The 18,036-nt window shown below is 40.2% G+C and overlaps 1 protein-coding gene across 1 annotated transcript in view; it reads right to left on the bottom strand.

Moving 5' to 3' along the window:
• Positions 1–18,036, bottom strand: part of alk (ALK receptor tyrosine kinase) — a 296,482-nt gene that overhangs the window by 171,944 nt on the left and 106,502 nt on the right. Inside the window, exon 2 of the mRNA XM_028997359.1 lies at positions 9,233–9,346. Within this exon, the coding sequence (XP_028853192.1) occupies positions 9,233–9,346 (114 nt within the window). The remainder of the gene's footprint in view (positions 1–9,232; positions 9,347–18,036) is intronic.

Raw genomic sequence — 18,036 nt, 5'->3', positions numbered from 1 at the left:
TCAATGTGAAACAATAGCAGCACAGCACACCGTGAAACAACAAAATGTGTCCTCTGCTTTTAACCGTAACTCTTTTAACTACTTTTTACCACCAGCAGCCATGATAGGCGCCCGGGGGGCAGTGTGTGGGGACGGTGCTTTGCTCAGTGGCACCTTAGTGGCACCTTGGCGGATCGGGATTCGAACCGGCCACCTTCTGATTACGGGTCCGCTCCCTTAACCGCTAGGCCTCATCTGCCCCTCAGGCTCTGAGCTCAGACTGCTGTATATTATGGAATGGTAATGCTTGCTTTTTGCACTGTAGCAGTATTTAAACTGAGTTAAGGCTGAGTTAGTAATGAGAGTCTGTGTGTACAGACCTGTTTATTTTGACCATGGAGGATGTAATAGGGTGAATTCTTTGTACTGGGTGAATCCTTTTCTTCATACATGGTCAAAATATGAACCTTTGAAATGCAAGAGCATTCATAATACGCGCATGATCAAAGAGCAGCATAAAAGACAAACAAAGGCATTACCGAGGAAAAAAAAACAATTGCAGCAACCTGCGAGTAACAGCCTACAGTCTTCCCAGCAAACTCAACAACGCACGAGTCAGTAAATCATTTGCCACTGACACAGACTGGAGGGCAGAGCTCAGCATGCTTCAGTCGTCCAGACACAACACAGGGCAGCACAGATCAGATATAATAAGGACAGGAAAAGAAGGTAAGTTAGGTGCTAAATGGCTTGATTTCCATATTGCTATCATTGTAGAACATACCACACACTGAGAAGCTCAAATTAAATGTATATAATAGGACATAGTATATGACCATCTCAGACCTTTCTGTAGACCTGATATTTGCTCAGTACAGGAACAGTAAATTCTGGCTAAAAATTAATGTTCCATGAAAAGAAAAAAAATGTGTGGGTCATGAAATGTAAAAAAAAAAATCAGTCCAGAAACTGATTCTATAATTGGTGAAACTACATATATTTGAAGGTTGATAGCTTTTGTCTTTTCCTGCTGTTATTAGACTGCTTCTTGAATAATTGAGACCTCAAGACGGTCGTTTCCACAAACTCCTCATTGATCGCTGCACATACTAATATTTCATATCATTCATCTGTTGTCTAGATGCAGAAGGGCTCCCCCATAAAGCGCTAAGAAGCCTGTAAACGGATGCGGCAGGGGACATTTATAGTCTATAAATTTGTAAAATTCAAAATGAGCAATTATTCCTCTGAGGCTTTTTATCCTGCTCAAATCTAGTCAAATAATAAACGAGTCTGACGAAAGCAGTCACAGGGAGTGACAACGGGAATGGGAACGCGCTGACACTGGGGAATCCCAACATGCACAGTGAAGATGAATGTTTGAATGAGATGTTCTATCAAAATGAGTTTTGCCAGATGGGAATAAATGTTTGTGTGTAACTGCAACCAGTGTCAGACATTTATATTAACACAAATAGGTTGCTGCAATCTCATAAAAATTTGCTTTCATGCACATGTGCGGCATCAGTTAAAATGTGCTCTGCATAGCTCTCTATGACACTCTCTATCCCATCAGTGCTTAAAAGGTGCTCATACTCAGAAATATCAGGAGGTTTCAGATGCAATACGAAATGCATTTTTAATTCACGACAGAGCGATGCAGCAATCAGCCGAGCACTGACAGCCTCTGCTTTTGAGCATCCATTTCAGAACCCCCTGTGTGTTATGACTGTGTGCAACGTCTCCCAAATGCCAGATTCTTTAAAGGTCATTTGAATTCAAAACAACAGAAGCCTTCATGTTACAATGAAAAGTAGCAAAAATGGAATACTTGAACGACCACTTTGACATAAGCTGAAGAAATAAACCTACTTTGATATATCAGCTGTTAGAACACGTGATAAATGGTGTGCGAAATTTCCAGGCCACGTCCCTAACTAGGATGACAGATAAGTTTGTTTTCATCGTTATCTGTAAAAATCCCACGGTGGCTCATTATTTATGTATGCATTTTACTATTTTATGGCCACTGTTCTCTGAAGCCCTCACCTCTTGCTCTTTGGAGACGGCAGCCCTACTGTCAAATTCTCAGAGGAAGCAGACAGATGAATAGATGAGTCATGAGTCAGCTTTGACAGACGGAGGGGAGACTGGGAGTGATGTGGACAGGCTAAATAAAATAATACATAAAGCCCAGACAGCAGCGCTGGGGACAAATATTAATCTGTGGCTTGCACGCACATAGTCCTCCACACACACGCAGACACACATGCACGCCGCTGCCTTGTTTTTCCTCAGTAAGATGGGATTCTCAAGGAAATCAATCTCACTCTCATTTTATTACAGATGAGATGTGATTTGATGGCACCACATGTCAACAGAGGCCTTTGGGTATAAACAATGAAGGCAAGAAAACAAAAAAAGAGGAAGAGGAAGAAAAAGGGAGTGTGGTGTGTGTGATAGAGTGAAAGGGGAGGGGTGTCAAAGCATGTTATAGACTCTAATGGGGGGCTTAATCTATCCCTTAAGATCTGGTTGGTTCTATTCTCTCATAGGACAATAGAACTGGCCAAAGTAATGTAGCAGCAAAGGACTAAAAAAGTTTTTAAAAAGTATATCATCCTCAAAGCAGAAAAGACATTTATTTTTAAGAAAATTTAAAAAATTTTAATATACATACATGGACTTATGTTCCTTGAATAGTCACTCATCTAAAGCAAAGTCCTCATAAGAAACTATCAGAATTTGGTGGCCATTTTGAAAAATGTAGGACTATATTAAAAAAGGAGGAAGTCATAAACCTTATTTTCAAAAACCTTACTGGGAAGTTTCAAATCAAATTTGCTGAAAACATTTTAAAAGTCTGACAAAATCAACTAAGCTTCTTTCCGGACAGGTTTAATTTCACAGCTGGGGAGTGACACATTCCAATTGGCCACTCATTTACATATGAATGGGAGCCAATTGTCGGTGATTAAATTTACTTTACTTTACTTTATTTTATTTAGCAGATGCTTTTATCCAAAGCGACTTACAATAGGAAGACACCAGCAATTCTCGTTCGATTTGTATAGAATATCGAGTTTACAAACTAAGAGCCCTGATAAGGCTTAGACTTGTCAGTGAAGAGCATGCTCGGAGATTGTTGGGTGCTAGACTAAGAAAAATTATAATGTATTTATACATTTTGTATTTGTTTGTTCAATGTGTACGCATGTGCGTGTGTAAGTGTTTGTCTGTAATATTTTTGGAATAAGAGGGTTTTCACCTTCTTCTTAAAAGTGGTGATAGTCTCGGCTAGTCGTGTGGAGGAGGGCAGGTTGTTCCACCAGCCAGGGACAACAACGGAGAACAGACATGATTGGAATCGGAGACCCCGTGAAAAAGGAATTTTTAGTCTCCTATCGTTTGCCGATCAGAGAGCGTGCAGGAGTGTAGCTAGGTAGTAGTGTGTTGATGTAGGCCCTGTAGGCAAGCATCAAGGATTTGAACTCAATGCGAGCAGCTACCGGGAGCCAGTGGAGGGAGGTAAGAAGAGGTGTAACATGTGTGTATTTTGGCTGATTGAAAATGAGACGGGCTGCCATATTTTGGATCATCTGGAGTGGTTTTATGGTGACTGCAGAGGCTCCAGCCAGGAGAGAGTTACAGTAGTCGAGTTTGGAGATGACCATTGCCTGGACGAGGAGCTGCGTAGCCTGTTGTGAGAGAAAAGGCCGAATCTTGCGAATTCTTGGCCGAATCTTGCCGAATTCTTAGTTTCAAATCAAGGGTACATTTCAAAGTGAAGTGATTGTCACATGTGATACACAGCAGCACAGCACACAGTGCACACAGTGAAATTTTTCCTCTGCATTTAACCCATCACCCTGAGTGAGCAGTGGGCAGCCATGACCGGCGCCCGGGGAGCAGTGTGTGGGGACGGTGCTTTGCTCAGTGGCACCTCAGTGGTACCTTGGCGGATCGGGATTCGAACCAGCAACCTTCTGATTATGGGGCCGCTTCCTTAACCGCTAGGCCACCACTGCCACCATTTGGCCACCACTGCCACCATTTGGCCTACCTCTGGTAGGGCTGAGGGGGTCAGAAAAACCTGGGAGTTCTAGTGTTAATTTTTTGTGTTTCACAAACATATCAAATCAATCCAATGTCCATGCAATCAACTGCTGTTCCAAATTCTCAAGTGCTTTGACTTCCACCTGAAGGCCTTTCAGCAGGCCTGACTTCAACCAACCTTGAGATCAGCTCTTTCTATTGTAAAGTAAATGCTACTTTTGCAAAAGAAGTGTTGACAAAGTAGTTGTTAATGCTGATAATTAAATAGAGTTTGAAAAGCTTTCTTTCCACTGGTTGTGTTTACTTATACCGGTTCAAGTGAATTTTTTCAATTATAAATTTGCATAGATAATAGTTAGGTGTTCAATGGAATTTTCAATAATATACTAGAACAGTAAGGAGAAGCAAATATTTCAGAGCTTGTTACTTAAGGCATTCTTTATGGTCAACATGTCTGTCTAATATGTGATATTGAGTTTGTGCTGAATATAACCATTTTAGAGAGGTGAACATTATAAAACAGACCCCTCAGATTCCTATTAGTTAAGTGGCAGATGTAAAATTGTAACATGTAGAAAGACTGTGTTAATGTTAATTACTCTGTTCCCTTTATCCCCCTTGAATTATCCTCCAATGTTCCATCTACCTTCAGTCTCACCAGTGAAATCTGATTCATGCCAGCTTTAAAATTGAAAATTCTGATTATTCTGTTCCCTTGAAAGTGCTACCCACATTCTTATAATCCATTTTGATGTTGTATTTCAAGGGGATGGGTCCATCAAAGGATGGTTGGTCAAGGGAGAAAATTTTGATTTTTAGAGGAGGTTTTAGAGGTTTTTAGACGATCAACATGCCTGAACCCGTGAAGTCTGCGGGGAAGTGTTGGCCTAGCAAGTAAGGAAACAGACTCGCAGTCGGAAGGTTGAACGTTCAAATCTTGAACTGCCAAGGTGCCACTAAGGTGCCACTGAGCAAAGTACCGCAAAGTACTGCTGCTCCCTGGGCACCTTTCATGGCTGTCCACAGCTCACAAAGGTGATGGGTCAAATGTAGAGGACCCATTTTTGTACTGCAGTGTTTCACAATGACAATCACTTCACTTTCAAATTCCTAAATGTCTTTGTTGCTTGTTCTTTATCATTGAAGTCTTTGAACCTCACTGCCAAATGGTCTGCATTTGGTGTTATGGGCTTAATACTTCCAGCAGAATGTTAGTTGGTGTTCAATGGTCACATAAAGGGGGATCCATCTCGATTTGGAAAGGTGTGCTGTTTACCCTCCTGCTGGCAGCAACCAGCCAAGCCTGGCTGTGCACTTGCAGAGCGTAAAAAATGCCAGCACATAACAGATGCTGAAGAGGCAGCAGAGATCGATCATCAACACAAAATACTTACCACCAGTTCCACTCAGCTCCTGTCCTGACTGGAGCTTCTTGAGTCCAAAAGGACTTTTAGGAAAGCCTCTGCCATCGAGGGCTATCCTAGAGGTATTATTTCTTTAAATTTCAGATGGATTTAATCTTTTGTGTGAACCCCATTAGGGCAAGGACACACACTGCATCGTTTTAATCAATCACGTAATTTGCTGAGGAAACTGCCAGGTAAATCAGTTGGGGTTTTTATGGGATTGAAAGTGATTTCGCATGACACACGGTTACTGCTCACAGTGGGGCTATATGTCTCCCAGCATGACTCCTTTTAAATTGGATTTTACAACTTATGAAGCAGGTACAGGTGAGCCTGTGTTTTGGACTTAATATTCCGAATGAAACACAAGAATGGATCCTGCAGAGACCAAGTCACATTCGTTTCTGGATTAGAAGGTGAAATGCTGGTTAGTATTACAAGACAGAGAAACCTGGGATTTTCAGGGTGTTAAATGCAGACAGCCACCATCGTCCAGTGGTTCTTCCCAGACCGGCATAAATCAAACTGATCCGCCCTGTTGGAGTGACACCAATTACAGTGCCCGAAAGCAACTAGTCTCTCGTGGTCACGCCGAGGTCGCCATATGTCAATCGGGGAGAAGTGTTTCATAAGCATCTGAGTGGCAGTTTGATGCCAACGCAGGGCCAAATTATCATCAACAGCGAGACCTCCGAACCCAGAGTCTGCCTCTGCCCAAGGACTTGTATCTCCTGTACAAAAACACTTTCATCATGGATGTTTGAATTGAAAATGATGTGCGCACACTTGCACTAATACACACACACTTCACAGCTCGTCCTCATTCTCACTCCGGCACACCCGGGATTTGTTCAAAACCTTAAATCGCTTCCATATGAGAAAGGTGAGAAGCAACATAAAAATGAAGCTGCAGTGGATGAAAACACAGACATATAAGTTGAAACAAATGTAAGTTCAAGATCCTGTCACTGCTCTAAAGGTAACTTTAAATAGAGATACGACACACTTCTGCAATTTAGTCTGTGAGACATAGGTAGCATACTGTCTATAAATGCAGAAAACAATCTGATTGCTTCTCTCTTGGGAAACAGAAAAAAAAACATGTTCACTCACAGTGCGCTGTTCAATATAAGCTGAGATTTAGTGGCCAGTAGTGTAACATGAAAATTGAACAAAAGTAGAGCAATTACTACTAGTTGATTCAGTTTTGTTCTCACAAGATGAAATAACCTACTTCAAAATGGGCAAAAGATGGAAAAAGAAGAAAAAAGACAAATCTCTAATTTTGGACAAAATACTAATTAAAATTTTGATTAGTGTTTCATCCACGTTGGAATCATTTCATACGTTACTTTAGAGAGTCAGAGCAACAGAAATACTCAGCGCATTTGGCGCAACTCAGCTCCTGCTGGCAAATAACTGTAATTTTAACACAATAAAAGTCACTTGCAGTAAAATGACACATTTAAAAACATTTAACACTCTTGGTGAACTGCAGTGTTTGTGCCAGGCTTTCCAGCACAGATGTTGCTGTGAGTGCTGATCTGTCCTGGGTTTGAGTCAGTTTTCCAGATTGTGTTCAAGTGTGCAAAGCCAGAATCAAAGCAATTGTGCCTGAGATTGCTCATCTGGACTCTCTAGGTTACTGTTCATTGAATTGTAAATACAAATCTTTGCTGACCAGCTGTCTGCAGTCTTAAGCAATTGCTTCAACATATCCCTGGAGCGGTATGAAGTCCCCTCCTGCTTCAAACACGCCATCATCATCCCGGGCAGTTCCCAAGAAACCCTCCATCACAGGTCGAATGACTACAGGTCTGCTGCTCTGATGTCTGTTCTCATGAAACCCTTTGAAGCTCTGGAATTAGTCCATCTGAAGCGTGTTGTAGGACACCCTAGTTCGGCAATAGTAAATTAAGAACTTCCGTTTGATGTTCAAAACCTTTGTTCAAGATATACACATCTCCAGTGGATCATCTAAATACAAGTTATGTAGTTTAAGGCCTTAAGACTTAAAGACTTACTTAAAGAGGACCCCTCACACAGACATTTCACACTCCTGCCCTCCCAAAGACGATACTGCAGCATCAGAGCCAGATCTGCCAGGTTGAGGAACGATTTTAACCCCCAGGCTGTCCTGCACCTCAAAATGTTGGATCCACATCCACTTCACCTCAACCACATCTGAAGCTCTAAACCATCTACAGATGATTTTTCTCCCTCCCAAACCACACATTACAAACTGAACATCAGTGTTGCACTCTGCACTTTTAATTGAAGTATTACACCCTGCACTTTAATCTCTTACTACCTCACAATATGCTGCTGTGTTATGGTCATCATACAATTATGTATCACTACTACTGCCATTACTGTCATAGCATTTCTTACATCACATACACTCATTGCTGCTACTTGTCTGCCTGGTTTGTCTACTTTGTCTCGACCTGAACTATTTTATGGGTCAACGCACAATGTCCACAATGTCCCTTGTCATGTTTTTGTGTTGTGTGTTATTCAATTTGCACTATTTGCACACTGTGAATCTCCAAAGCTTTGCAATCTTGTCTCTCTGTGTACTTGAATATAGTGAGATGATAATAAAGTGACTTAAAAGACTTCTACTCAAAATTATGGCATGACAATTGTTGAGGTTGATTTATGATTTTTTGTGTGTATCCACATAATTGCAATTGCTACATTATATTTATTCAGTATTGAATCATCACAGTTGCTTTAGCTTTTTATATTTTAATCATATCTTGAATAAATTAAACTCCTTCTTTTCCTCTGAATCAAGACTCAATAGACTTTGTCATGTTGTATAAAATTAATTCTTGAATTTTAGCAGTCCATGGCACCCCAAGAGTTCAAGTACTGTGTTGAATTCTCTTGTACTTCTCTCATCATAATTTTTGGTTGTAAGTTATAACCTTTTTTTTACCGGTTCTGGTAGTTGTTCCCACTTCATCTTCTTTTCTAGGCACAGGGAGTCATATAACATTCTTTTTTTGAAAGTTGCTTATCGATAGACTACTGTAGACGAGTGAGATAGAGAAACTATATTTCCTCCCCTCGCCTCCAAAAAAATTATCCTTTGAAATAGTGTTCCAGTGAAATGCATACAGAAATATGCATTAAAATTGAACATTCTCAGAGTGGAGTGAGGGAGAACTTTGGAAGTTTGAAATAATCTTTTGATTATTGGAAGTGATTATGTGGAAGATTTATATAATGCTTAAACTAGCAGAGATTTGAAAACAGTTCATGCATATTTGATATGCATAACTGCTTTTTAAATTGCTTCGCTGTTAGTTTGCAGGTACCTAAAAGTAATCCCACTCGTGCAAAACTTCTAATTCTCAATAAATTGAGAAATAAAAATATATATTAATTTTGACATTACTACAGAATTTCATAAGCAATGAAAATCAGTTTTATTTTTCTTGGGAAACATGCTGACTGGTCACCAACTATACCTTTTTGGCACTTTTCTATAATAATTAGTTGATTAGTAGATAATCAAAAGCAGAAAAAGCTCAATACATCTCTCAAGTTGAATTCCCTGGCTCTCCTGAAAAAAATTCTGTAGCTTGATCAATATGCCTGCAGCTGGAGTCCAAAGGCCAGGGACAGTCAAAAGTGATGAGTATAATACCTAAGCCAGACACCGATGTTTATGCATGTGGACAGAGAGCTGACCGTACGTGTCCCCGGCAATAAGGGACCACTCATCTCAGCCGGGCCGCAGTGACGGTGAATACGAGGGAGGGTGACAGTGAGATGCTCACCTGACGAAGGTGCCATGTCCTCTGGGAAGCTCTGCTCATCCTCTGCTGTCCAGGAGAAGTTCCAGTAACCACGGGGGACACTTCCACGGGCTCTGCTGTGGGCCTGTGGTTCACCTGGAGGCAAGGAAACAGATCCTCATGAGGCTACAACACCTGTTTCAGTCCTGGACTCCACAAAGTGCATTTTAAACGGAATGCATTATACAGTATGGTATTAGCAATTCATTACCAGGCTTCAAGACATATGATAAGTTATGGAATAATTATGACAGGAATTGGCGATAGATTTTCAGTAACTGCCACTGGAAGCTATAAATTTGCACCTATAACACCTCATTATACTGCATCTCATGAAACATTTTAAAGCATTCAAGTTACACCATAGACACAATTCTGTGAGGTTTAATTTAGACTACAAATCAATTGTAATGTATTACTCTGTATTATTATTATTTTTTTATCTTTGCAATGGATATTTGCATTATTCATAATAGCGAGCTAAGCATTGCTGAAGCTGCAGATGAAAAGTTTATGCAACCAGAACTTAGAACTGCACAAAAGAACTGAGTACTTTTCAAGTCCATTCAGCACCTGGAATTTCATTCCTCACTTGCAACAGACTGTATCAATAAGTGAACACAGATCCTTATGTGAACTATTGACCATCCCTTGCAGGTTGTTGGTTCAACTCAACAAAGTAATTGTGGTGCCAGTGGTGTGCCTGTCTGCCACACAAATTTCCACTGAAAGCTCTCCATACACATGCGGTGGGAAAGCTCTATGCTGAGTTAGAGCCCTGCATACAAATGGGAAGTGTGATGGGAAAACTGATCGACTACTGCTGAGCTTGAAGAACAATGATTACCATGAGACAGCCTGCACGCTGTCTCTCATATGTGAACATTGTTAGCTCATTACATTATGGTTAATATGAACTTGTATGAACAATGGCCAGACAGTCAAGTTTGGATTTTGCTCTTGTCTGCCATTTCACACATCTGGAGAATGTGAAAGTGAAGTGATTGTTGTTGTGAAACACAGCACAGCACATAGTGACACACCGAAATGTGTCCTCTGCTTTTAACCATCACCCTTAGTGAGAAGTGGGCAGCCATAAAAGGCACCTGAGGAGCAGTGTGTGGGGACGATGCTTTGCTCAGTGGCACCTCAGTAATACTTTGGCAACCTTCCGTTTACAGGTCCGCTTCCTTACCCGCTAGACCAGCACTGCCCAGTGGTTTCGCATTCAACACAGCCTTGCATTCACAGTGAATTCTATGTCTAATTTCTTACTCCATCAAATTATTTTACACAGTCAAAAGAGTTTAATGTTGGTATGGACAGATTATGTCATTTACAATCACACACACAGCCTGGTAATAAGCTCCTACTGGGCATTTTATTGGCTGAGAAGAATTGACTAACCATTTCTGAGTATTTACTGTGGGTGGTAGTATTTACTATGGGTGGTAGTAGCCAAGTGGGTAAGACACTCGCCTGTGAACCAGAAGACCCGGGTTCAAATCCCACTCACTACCATTGTGTCCCTGAGCAAGACACTTAACCCTATGTTGCTCCAGGGAGACTGTCCCTGTAAATACTGATTGTAAGTCGCTCTGGATAAGGGCGTCTGATAAATACTGTAAATGTAAATGTAAATGTACTGTCATAATATCTATAAATGCATTCCTGTCTGACCACTGCTCAGTAAAGTGCTTTGTTAAATGCAAAGGACACATTTCGTTGTATGCACTGTGTGCTGTCTTTGCTATGCATCATCAAGACAATTAATAAAGAAAAAATGTCATTTTCCAGTAACGGGTAATCTAACCAAGTTGTGTTGCCTTCGTTAGAATGCTGTAATCATTACTGACAATAACATGTAGCGCATTACTATAATTAAGCTGTTTTCCTCCGACCAGCCTCTCAGCCACAAAGCCATTTTATTTTCTTTGGAGAGGGGTGAGAAAATCATGTAAGTGATGATTATTGGCAAAGGTTGAGTTAAACTGCATGGTAGGCCAACTAGATGCAGAGGTGTTTCCTCAAATACACATGCGCAGGAAAGACATGGCAATGGCAAGTTCTTAATATACATCAATTCTCCTTAATTGAAATTAAAAGGAAGAATGTAAATGTTAAAAATACATTCTAACATATGCTCCTCTAATGAAGGAAGAGATGAAGCCACGCCATCCATTTATCCATTACACGGTACATTTATTCCCTAGATACTAGGGGCAGTGGTGGCCTAGCAGGTAAGGAAGGTTGCCGGTTTGAATCCTGAACTGCCAAGATACCACTGAGGTGCCACTGAGGTGCCACTGAGCAAAGCACCGTCCCCACACGTTGCTCCCCAGGTGCCTGTCATGACTGCCAACTGCTCACCAAGGGTGATGGTTAAAAGCAGAGGACACATTCCATTGTGTCGCCGTGTGCTGTGCATCATAATAACAATCACTTCACTTCGTAATGCTGTAACTCAATTACTAACTCAGATTTGAAAGAAGTCACTATAAAAAATGACTTTTTAAAAGTAATGTGCCCCAAACTGCCAAAGAGTCAACTAGTATGATCACAGTCATAGCAGTCATGTTCTTTTGTCTGTGTTATGAATCACAAAATAAGATGCAACATGAAGGGTTCCTTGTATGAGTCCAGTGCAAATTTGGACCCTCCAAATTGGTGCAGCCTTACAAGGCAGCTGACATCACATCCAGTCATAAACTATGTCACACAAGCATAGAACATCTGACAATGGCCTTGCATCCTGTGCATGAAGCAGCAGTTCACCTGAGCCACGTGCTATAACTAATTTATGGTGACATTTCTAGTTTGACTGGGTTTAGCAAGATTGCTAACATATGGGGAAGATAAGCGCCATTGCCTTTGAACCTGATGAATGCAGTAAAACGTTTGAGGAGACATCTGTTAATATGGCTTGTAAACAAACGGGTCGGTTTATTTACATCACTGCTGAAACTGTGTATGCATCACCGTAATTACATGTCTATTTAACCAATTTAAGCAAATCTGCCTTCCCCATTATCCCAGCCAAGAGTTGAAGAGGCTTTGTAGATTCTCACCTCCAGCCAACCAAGCAAAAACCAGTCACTGGAGTAGATCTAATAGTAAACTTGTGAAAGGTCAAAGACCCAGATTGATCCCCTACTTAATATCAATATCACACATAATTACTATAGGACAGGTTGCACAGTCCCCTCGCCTTCCCTTTCCAGCCATTCTTCGGCTCCAAGCCCATTCCAGTCCAGGCTAATTAGCAGGCAGCCAAATTGGAGTCTAAAGGTGTTAGGGGGGGCCGGTGTGACACCGCGACTGGGCAGGGTGTTGAAAACCTGCCTCAGGTCGTTCTGTCTTCTTGTAGTAAGTAATAAGCAGGGCATGCAGCCCAATACATCAGGGCCGACTGAGGAGAATGGCTGCACCTCAAGCCCTTAATCATTCCAAATAACCACTAAGAGCTGATCGATAGTAAACACAGCATGACTTTCATAAGCTTTGGGCAAAGTGGACTCAGTGCACACTTACAAGGCCTGGCACTCTGCTGTCTTCATCCAGAGAGAACAGGTTATAGCCAATGAACCAGCTAACGGGTAGGCCTGTGCGACACCTACATTTATGGCTGTGACTCTACAGTTCATTTCCTTGCTGAGTTGGACCAATGTATTCATTTGTATATGAATTACCTTCAGCATTTTCGGGCCAAGCTGGCTGTGTTTGAGTAACCCTAATTCGTAAAAATAAAATTGCAATACAAACATTCAGAATCACCACATTGTCATGCCATTACAGTCCTTGGCTAGACAGGTGTTGCACATCGAATGCACACAAGGGTTCTAATCACACCCACCCCCCCCCCCTCCCGCTGCTACTTGTTTGGCATGGGTTATTAGAACACTTTCTATGTTGCTTTCTTCCTCACCCCTTTCTGATGATTAGATAATTTCCAGTCATTTTTTGTTGTTTGTCTACTCTCTTACTCACTCACTTTCCATAACCGCTTAGTCCTACTCAGGTTTCAGGGCTGCCGAAGCCCATCCTGAGACACAGGGCACGCACACACACACACCATTCGCTCATTCATAATGGTCCATTTGAGTTGCCAATTCACAGTTATACAGTTGGAGGAAACTGGAGAACCCCAAAGAAACCCACATTAACATGGGGAAAGCATGCAAATACTAAGTACATCTTTGGAAGTGTGAGGCCAGGTCACTTACTGCCGTGTGGCCCAATTTAATTTGAACTTTTATTTAATAAAACTGAAACAAAATATAATTTTCCAATTACAAATGAATAACAAATGTTTATACAGCAATTTATTAGCTAAATCAAATTAACTTTAATGTATTAACATGAGAGTTATTTTACTGTACTTATGGCTTTCATGAACCAGAACTTATCACTTTCAACTTGAGCATACGTTATGTGAAGTTTACTATAGTGATTTTTAGTCGTTGGCCTCTAAGGTAGCACCCATCCTGATTGCACATCATCAGCAATCAATCTGTATCTTCGTTACCCTCCTTCACATTGTCTGAAGGAGTGAAGGGACGAAATGAAGCAGTAACTACAGTTTTTGTTGTTACTCTAACCTAGATTCACACCAGCCTACATTCTGCTTATTTTTAGGGCAAATGCAGAAGTAGTCTATCCTCTCTTAAAAAATTCATACTCTGCAGGCTGTCAGTTTCAACGTTTTCTGTTGATAATCTCCAAAAATCTGTCTGGGTTGAAGTATAAAGTTAAAAAGAAAATCTTTAGCATCTCTTTGCATTGTTTTAGCCAGCAGTTCTGTAAATGACCTTACAGTTTTTCTCAGGAGCTTTGGCCAGTTCTCTGACTATCTGAAAAACTCAGTGCTCACTGGACCACATTACTGGCTTTGAGCTTTATTGATCACATAGAGCCTAGGGACTGGACTGCGTGTGTTTTTTTGAGCATGTCTGAGAATTGGGACCTTATTTGTTAATGATTTGTTAGTTACAGTTCACAAAGCAAATTCAAATACAATGGCTCAAAAAAAAAGAACTGGTACTATTACTGTACAATTTGTCATGCTGAAAGATTTGGAAAGGTTAAGGAATGTCCTTCCTCATAGATTCACTGTATAGTGAGGTTTAGACTTATATAATGATTCATTTAACACCTATGCCACCCATGTAATAAACGCTTGTACAAATATAAGTCAAATGGCTTAATAAATCACTTTGTGACTACACCTGTCTTGGTCAAATGTAGTATTTTATGTAACGCTCTCTTGTTATAGACATACATTTTCAGGGTGGGTTGTAATGAAAATGCATTTCAGAAAACCAAAAAAAACATGTATTTGTATTCTGTCCACGTTATATTTTAAACAACTTGCTTTGCATGCTCAAAAATAGAAAAAATGTGCCAGCTCTAGCATGTTATACAACAAAGAGGCAGAAAGTGGAAGGCATAGACGAAATGTGAATAAATGTAACCTTGCTCAGCCCCATCAAGTAAAGTGGCTTTAGGTGTTTCATCAGAACCTTTAAAAGTCATAGCAGGATGGTTGTCAGGCATTACAGCCCAATTTGAGTGGATTTTGTGCATGTCTGATGCTGAAGTCTTGAGAAAAGCTCAAGGCGGCATCTGAAATCTGTCATTTAAAAAGCCCGTTTTGAAAAGCAGGGTTCAAAGACTGAAAATCAATACACATTATGATAAGCCTGATTGAAAACTGTAACAAACAACAATACTGGCATACTATACTATTTCATAATTTTAGTTTTATACATATGTACTGTAGCTTGCTTATATTACAACTGTAATATTTGTGATCATATTCAAAGACATTTCACAGAAAAATGTGTAATTACTGCCTGCATGTGTGAATGACAAACCACATTCAGGTCAGATTTCCACATCTCCTGCTCAATGTTAAAACCACATTAACAACCAGTCTTCTGAAATTTTCTAAACAGTAATTTATTGGTCTAAGATAGCAGCATGGCAACAACTTCAAGGGGCTGTGCAACACAGTCGTAGCAAGTAATTAGACAGAGTACTGATAACACACTCCATAAATATGGCTTAAGATATTGCAGTCATATTTAAACATCTCTTTTTGTATATTGCAGTTGCCTTAATTAATCATAGTAATTTTGTGTGATGTGTGAATCATGTTTAAATGTCTTATAAGTAACTGAAGATCTATATAGATTTTTAACAAAATGTCATATTAATAAAGAATGCTGACTGGGTGGTATGGCCTAGTGGGAAACACACTCGCCTATCAAGAATTTTTTTGTCACATGCATAGCATGCAGCACAACACCCAGTAAAATACATTTCTGACTGTGCATAGTTAAAGTAATAGTTATAGAAATAAATCAAATAGAATAAGGGAGAAAATAAAATAGAATAAAAAGAATAAGGCTAGTAAAAGTATTTAAAAAGTAGGCAAGCTTTAACACAAGCAAGATATTTATGTTCAATGAGAACACAAGACAGATATCATGGGTTGGCCCAGGATGACCCTGCATTTCTGTATCTCTTCCTCACTTCTGGATCATTAGGAGGAACCATATGGAAACTGACTTCACTGTCTTTGCTGGTTTGTTTTGAAAAAAAAAATATATTTTTATGAATAACATTGGTGCGACTGTTACAAGAGACTGACCAATTATGAAACAAGAGCTCCAGGCACAGCAGTTCTAGGTGAATGTGTCGCCTTCATTCCACCCATTCCAAGGTCACTACCAAGGATCCTTTCATCCTGCTAGAGCAAGCAGTAGTTGCAGAGATTCAGCAAATGGAGTCTGAAGTACTTCTTCTGAGTCTTAAAGGGAAGAAACTTTGCGTGCTCACTTTAGAAATGTGAATCAATACGTTGGACTTTAAAGAGAATCGGACATCACTAGTTCTGTATGAATTTAATTGTGGTGGAGCTGCAGTAATTTCTGCCCCCACCCTTCATCCAGCCCCTTGCACTTTGTCTCTCTCTGTCTCTCATACCTATTAATAAAATGTTCTTTTTTTAAATGTTCAAAAACTCTGTGGCGATGGGCTCATTTGATGCTCATTCACAGTGTTCATTATGAAGTGGCAATGTGGTTTCACCACCCTTCCTTATTCCTCCACTCCACTGCATGCCTGCTTTGGGCTCCGTGACCTCCATTCTTGAAAACTCACAAGCCTTCCGTCGTTTGATCAATGAGGCTCAACCCACACGCTCTCCCACCACCCCGTCCCTTTGGAGCTCCAATCAAGAAGCCTCTCAGCCAGAACAAGCTTTCTCTTTCACTCTTTGAAAAAAAAATGAAATAAAAAGGGCCCTAAGAACAAAACACATCGAACAGCAAAAAAGATGTGTGATGGGACATGATGTACTCATGCACTAGTGGGTTTTGTTTGGCGGTAGTGCAACGATCCTGAAATAAATTCAATTACCCATGGCAGAGCAGCCAGGGAATTGTGTTGAACTCCAGTCGTTTCCGCAAAAATGCCCATTTGCCAGGAAGCAGGACTTTAGGTTTGCTACCTACCTACAGGGCTATGAGTTAACTGCATGTGCCTGAGGGGTTTTGTTTTCTAACTTTTTTTAATTTGCTTGACTTTTTTTTTTTCATTCATATGCCGAGTGCATTAAACATGCAGATATGTGTCCTTGCATTGCAGCTAAATCACATTTTGTAAAATAACTGACTTTTGTGTCACAGTGTATTGAAGATGCATTAGCTTGCACCTAAGGCCTTCAAGCACATAGCAGCCTAACAGATATTTTGCAGCTCAATGACAGATGCAGGTCTTTGCAATCAAAGTACGGGCATTCTTGTTAAATACAAAGCAGGCTACAAGAAGGCTTTGATTTGAGTAAATTTCCCAACTAACATGCAAGTGCATACACATATAAGCATATGGTAGCACAGTCAGTGACATCCTACTATCAGTACTGGCCTAAAAAATTCATTTGCACACTGGTCCTTTATTCTTTATTAACAGCTTCCATTTGAATACTGCGCCCCCTTAATTATGTGGCGTTCCGGTGGCTACAAAATTGTAGTAATTTGAGTGAAGCGCCTCCACACATCGATTTCCACAGCAGGAATAAACACTAAATTGGATTAATTAATGGAGACAGATGTTTGGAAAGTGGAATGAATGTTTGGAATGAAATAAACACAACATTTTACATATTATATTTTTATTCAGCCTGAATACATATATGTTAGTGTAACGCCTATAAATATCAAGGGAACCTGTTTCCTTTAGCTCCTCTGTAATTCGAACCAGCCTTGTTGTTGTTGTTCCCCCTTCACGTAAATTACAGTTTTACCCCATTGGTGCTCCACAAGTTTAATGTTGTTTCTTGCTTCACTTGTTCTTCACTCTTGGTGTTTTTCAATGCAGTTCTTTTTTCTTCTTCTGCTATCTGTACATCTTTTGCACTGAGCTCAATTTCAAATCATGCCACACTTCTTCTTTACCTGTTATTATTATACATTACTTTTAATGTATTCAGTACACATAACTAAATATTCATTAGAATTATTTTTTTTCAGACTGAAAGGTTATTGGCCTCTGTTAAGAGGCTGCCTTCCGGCACACATGTACACCATATGTTGCAAGTGCCTTGCAGCTTGAGAGTAATGACTAAACATGCATTCTGTCCATTGCAACACATATTAGGGATCTTGGACCTTGTGTATTAGCTGTAGAAACAAACTCATGGAAACTCAAATGCTGTACATGGATTTACAGAATTTACGTTTACATTTACAGCCTTTACCAGATGCCCTTATCCAGAGAGACTT

Source organism: Denticeps clupeoides, chromosome 1 (assembly GCF_900700375.1).
Source record: "Denticeps clupeoides chromosome 1, fDenClu1.1, whole genome shotgun sequence".
Taxonomy (NCBI): Eukaryota; Metazoa; Chordata; class Actinopteri; order Clupeiformes; family Denticipitidae; genus Denticeps; species Denticeps clupeoides.
This window is presented reverse-complemented; position numbering and strand designations above follow the sequence as displayed.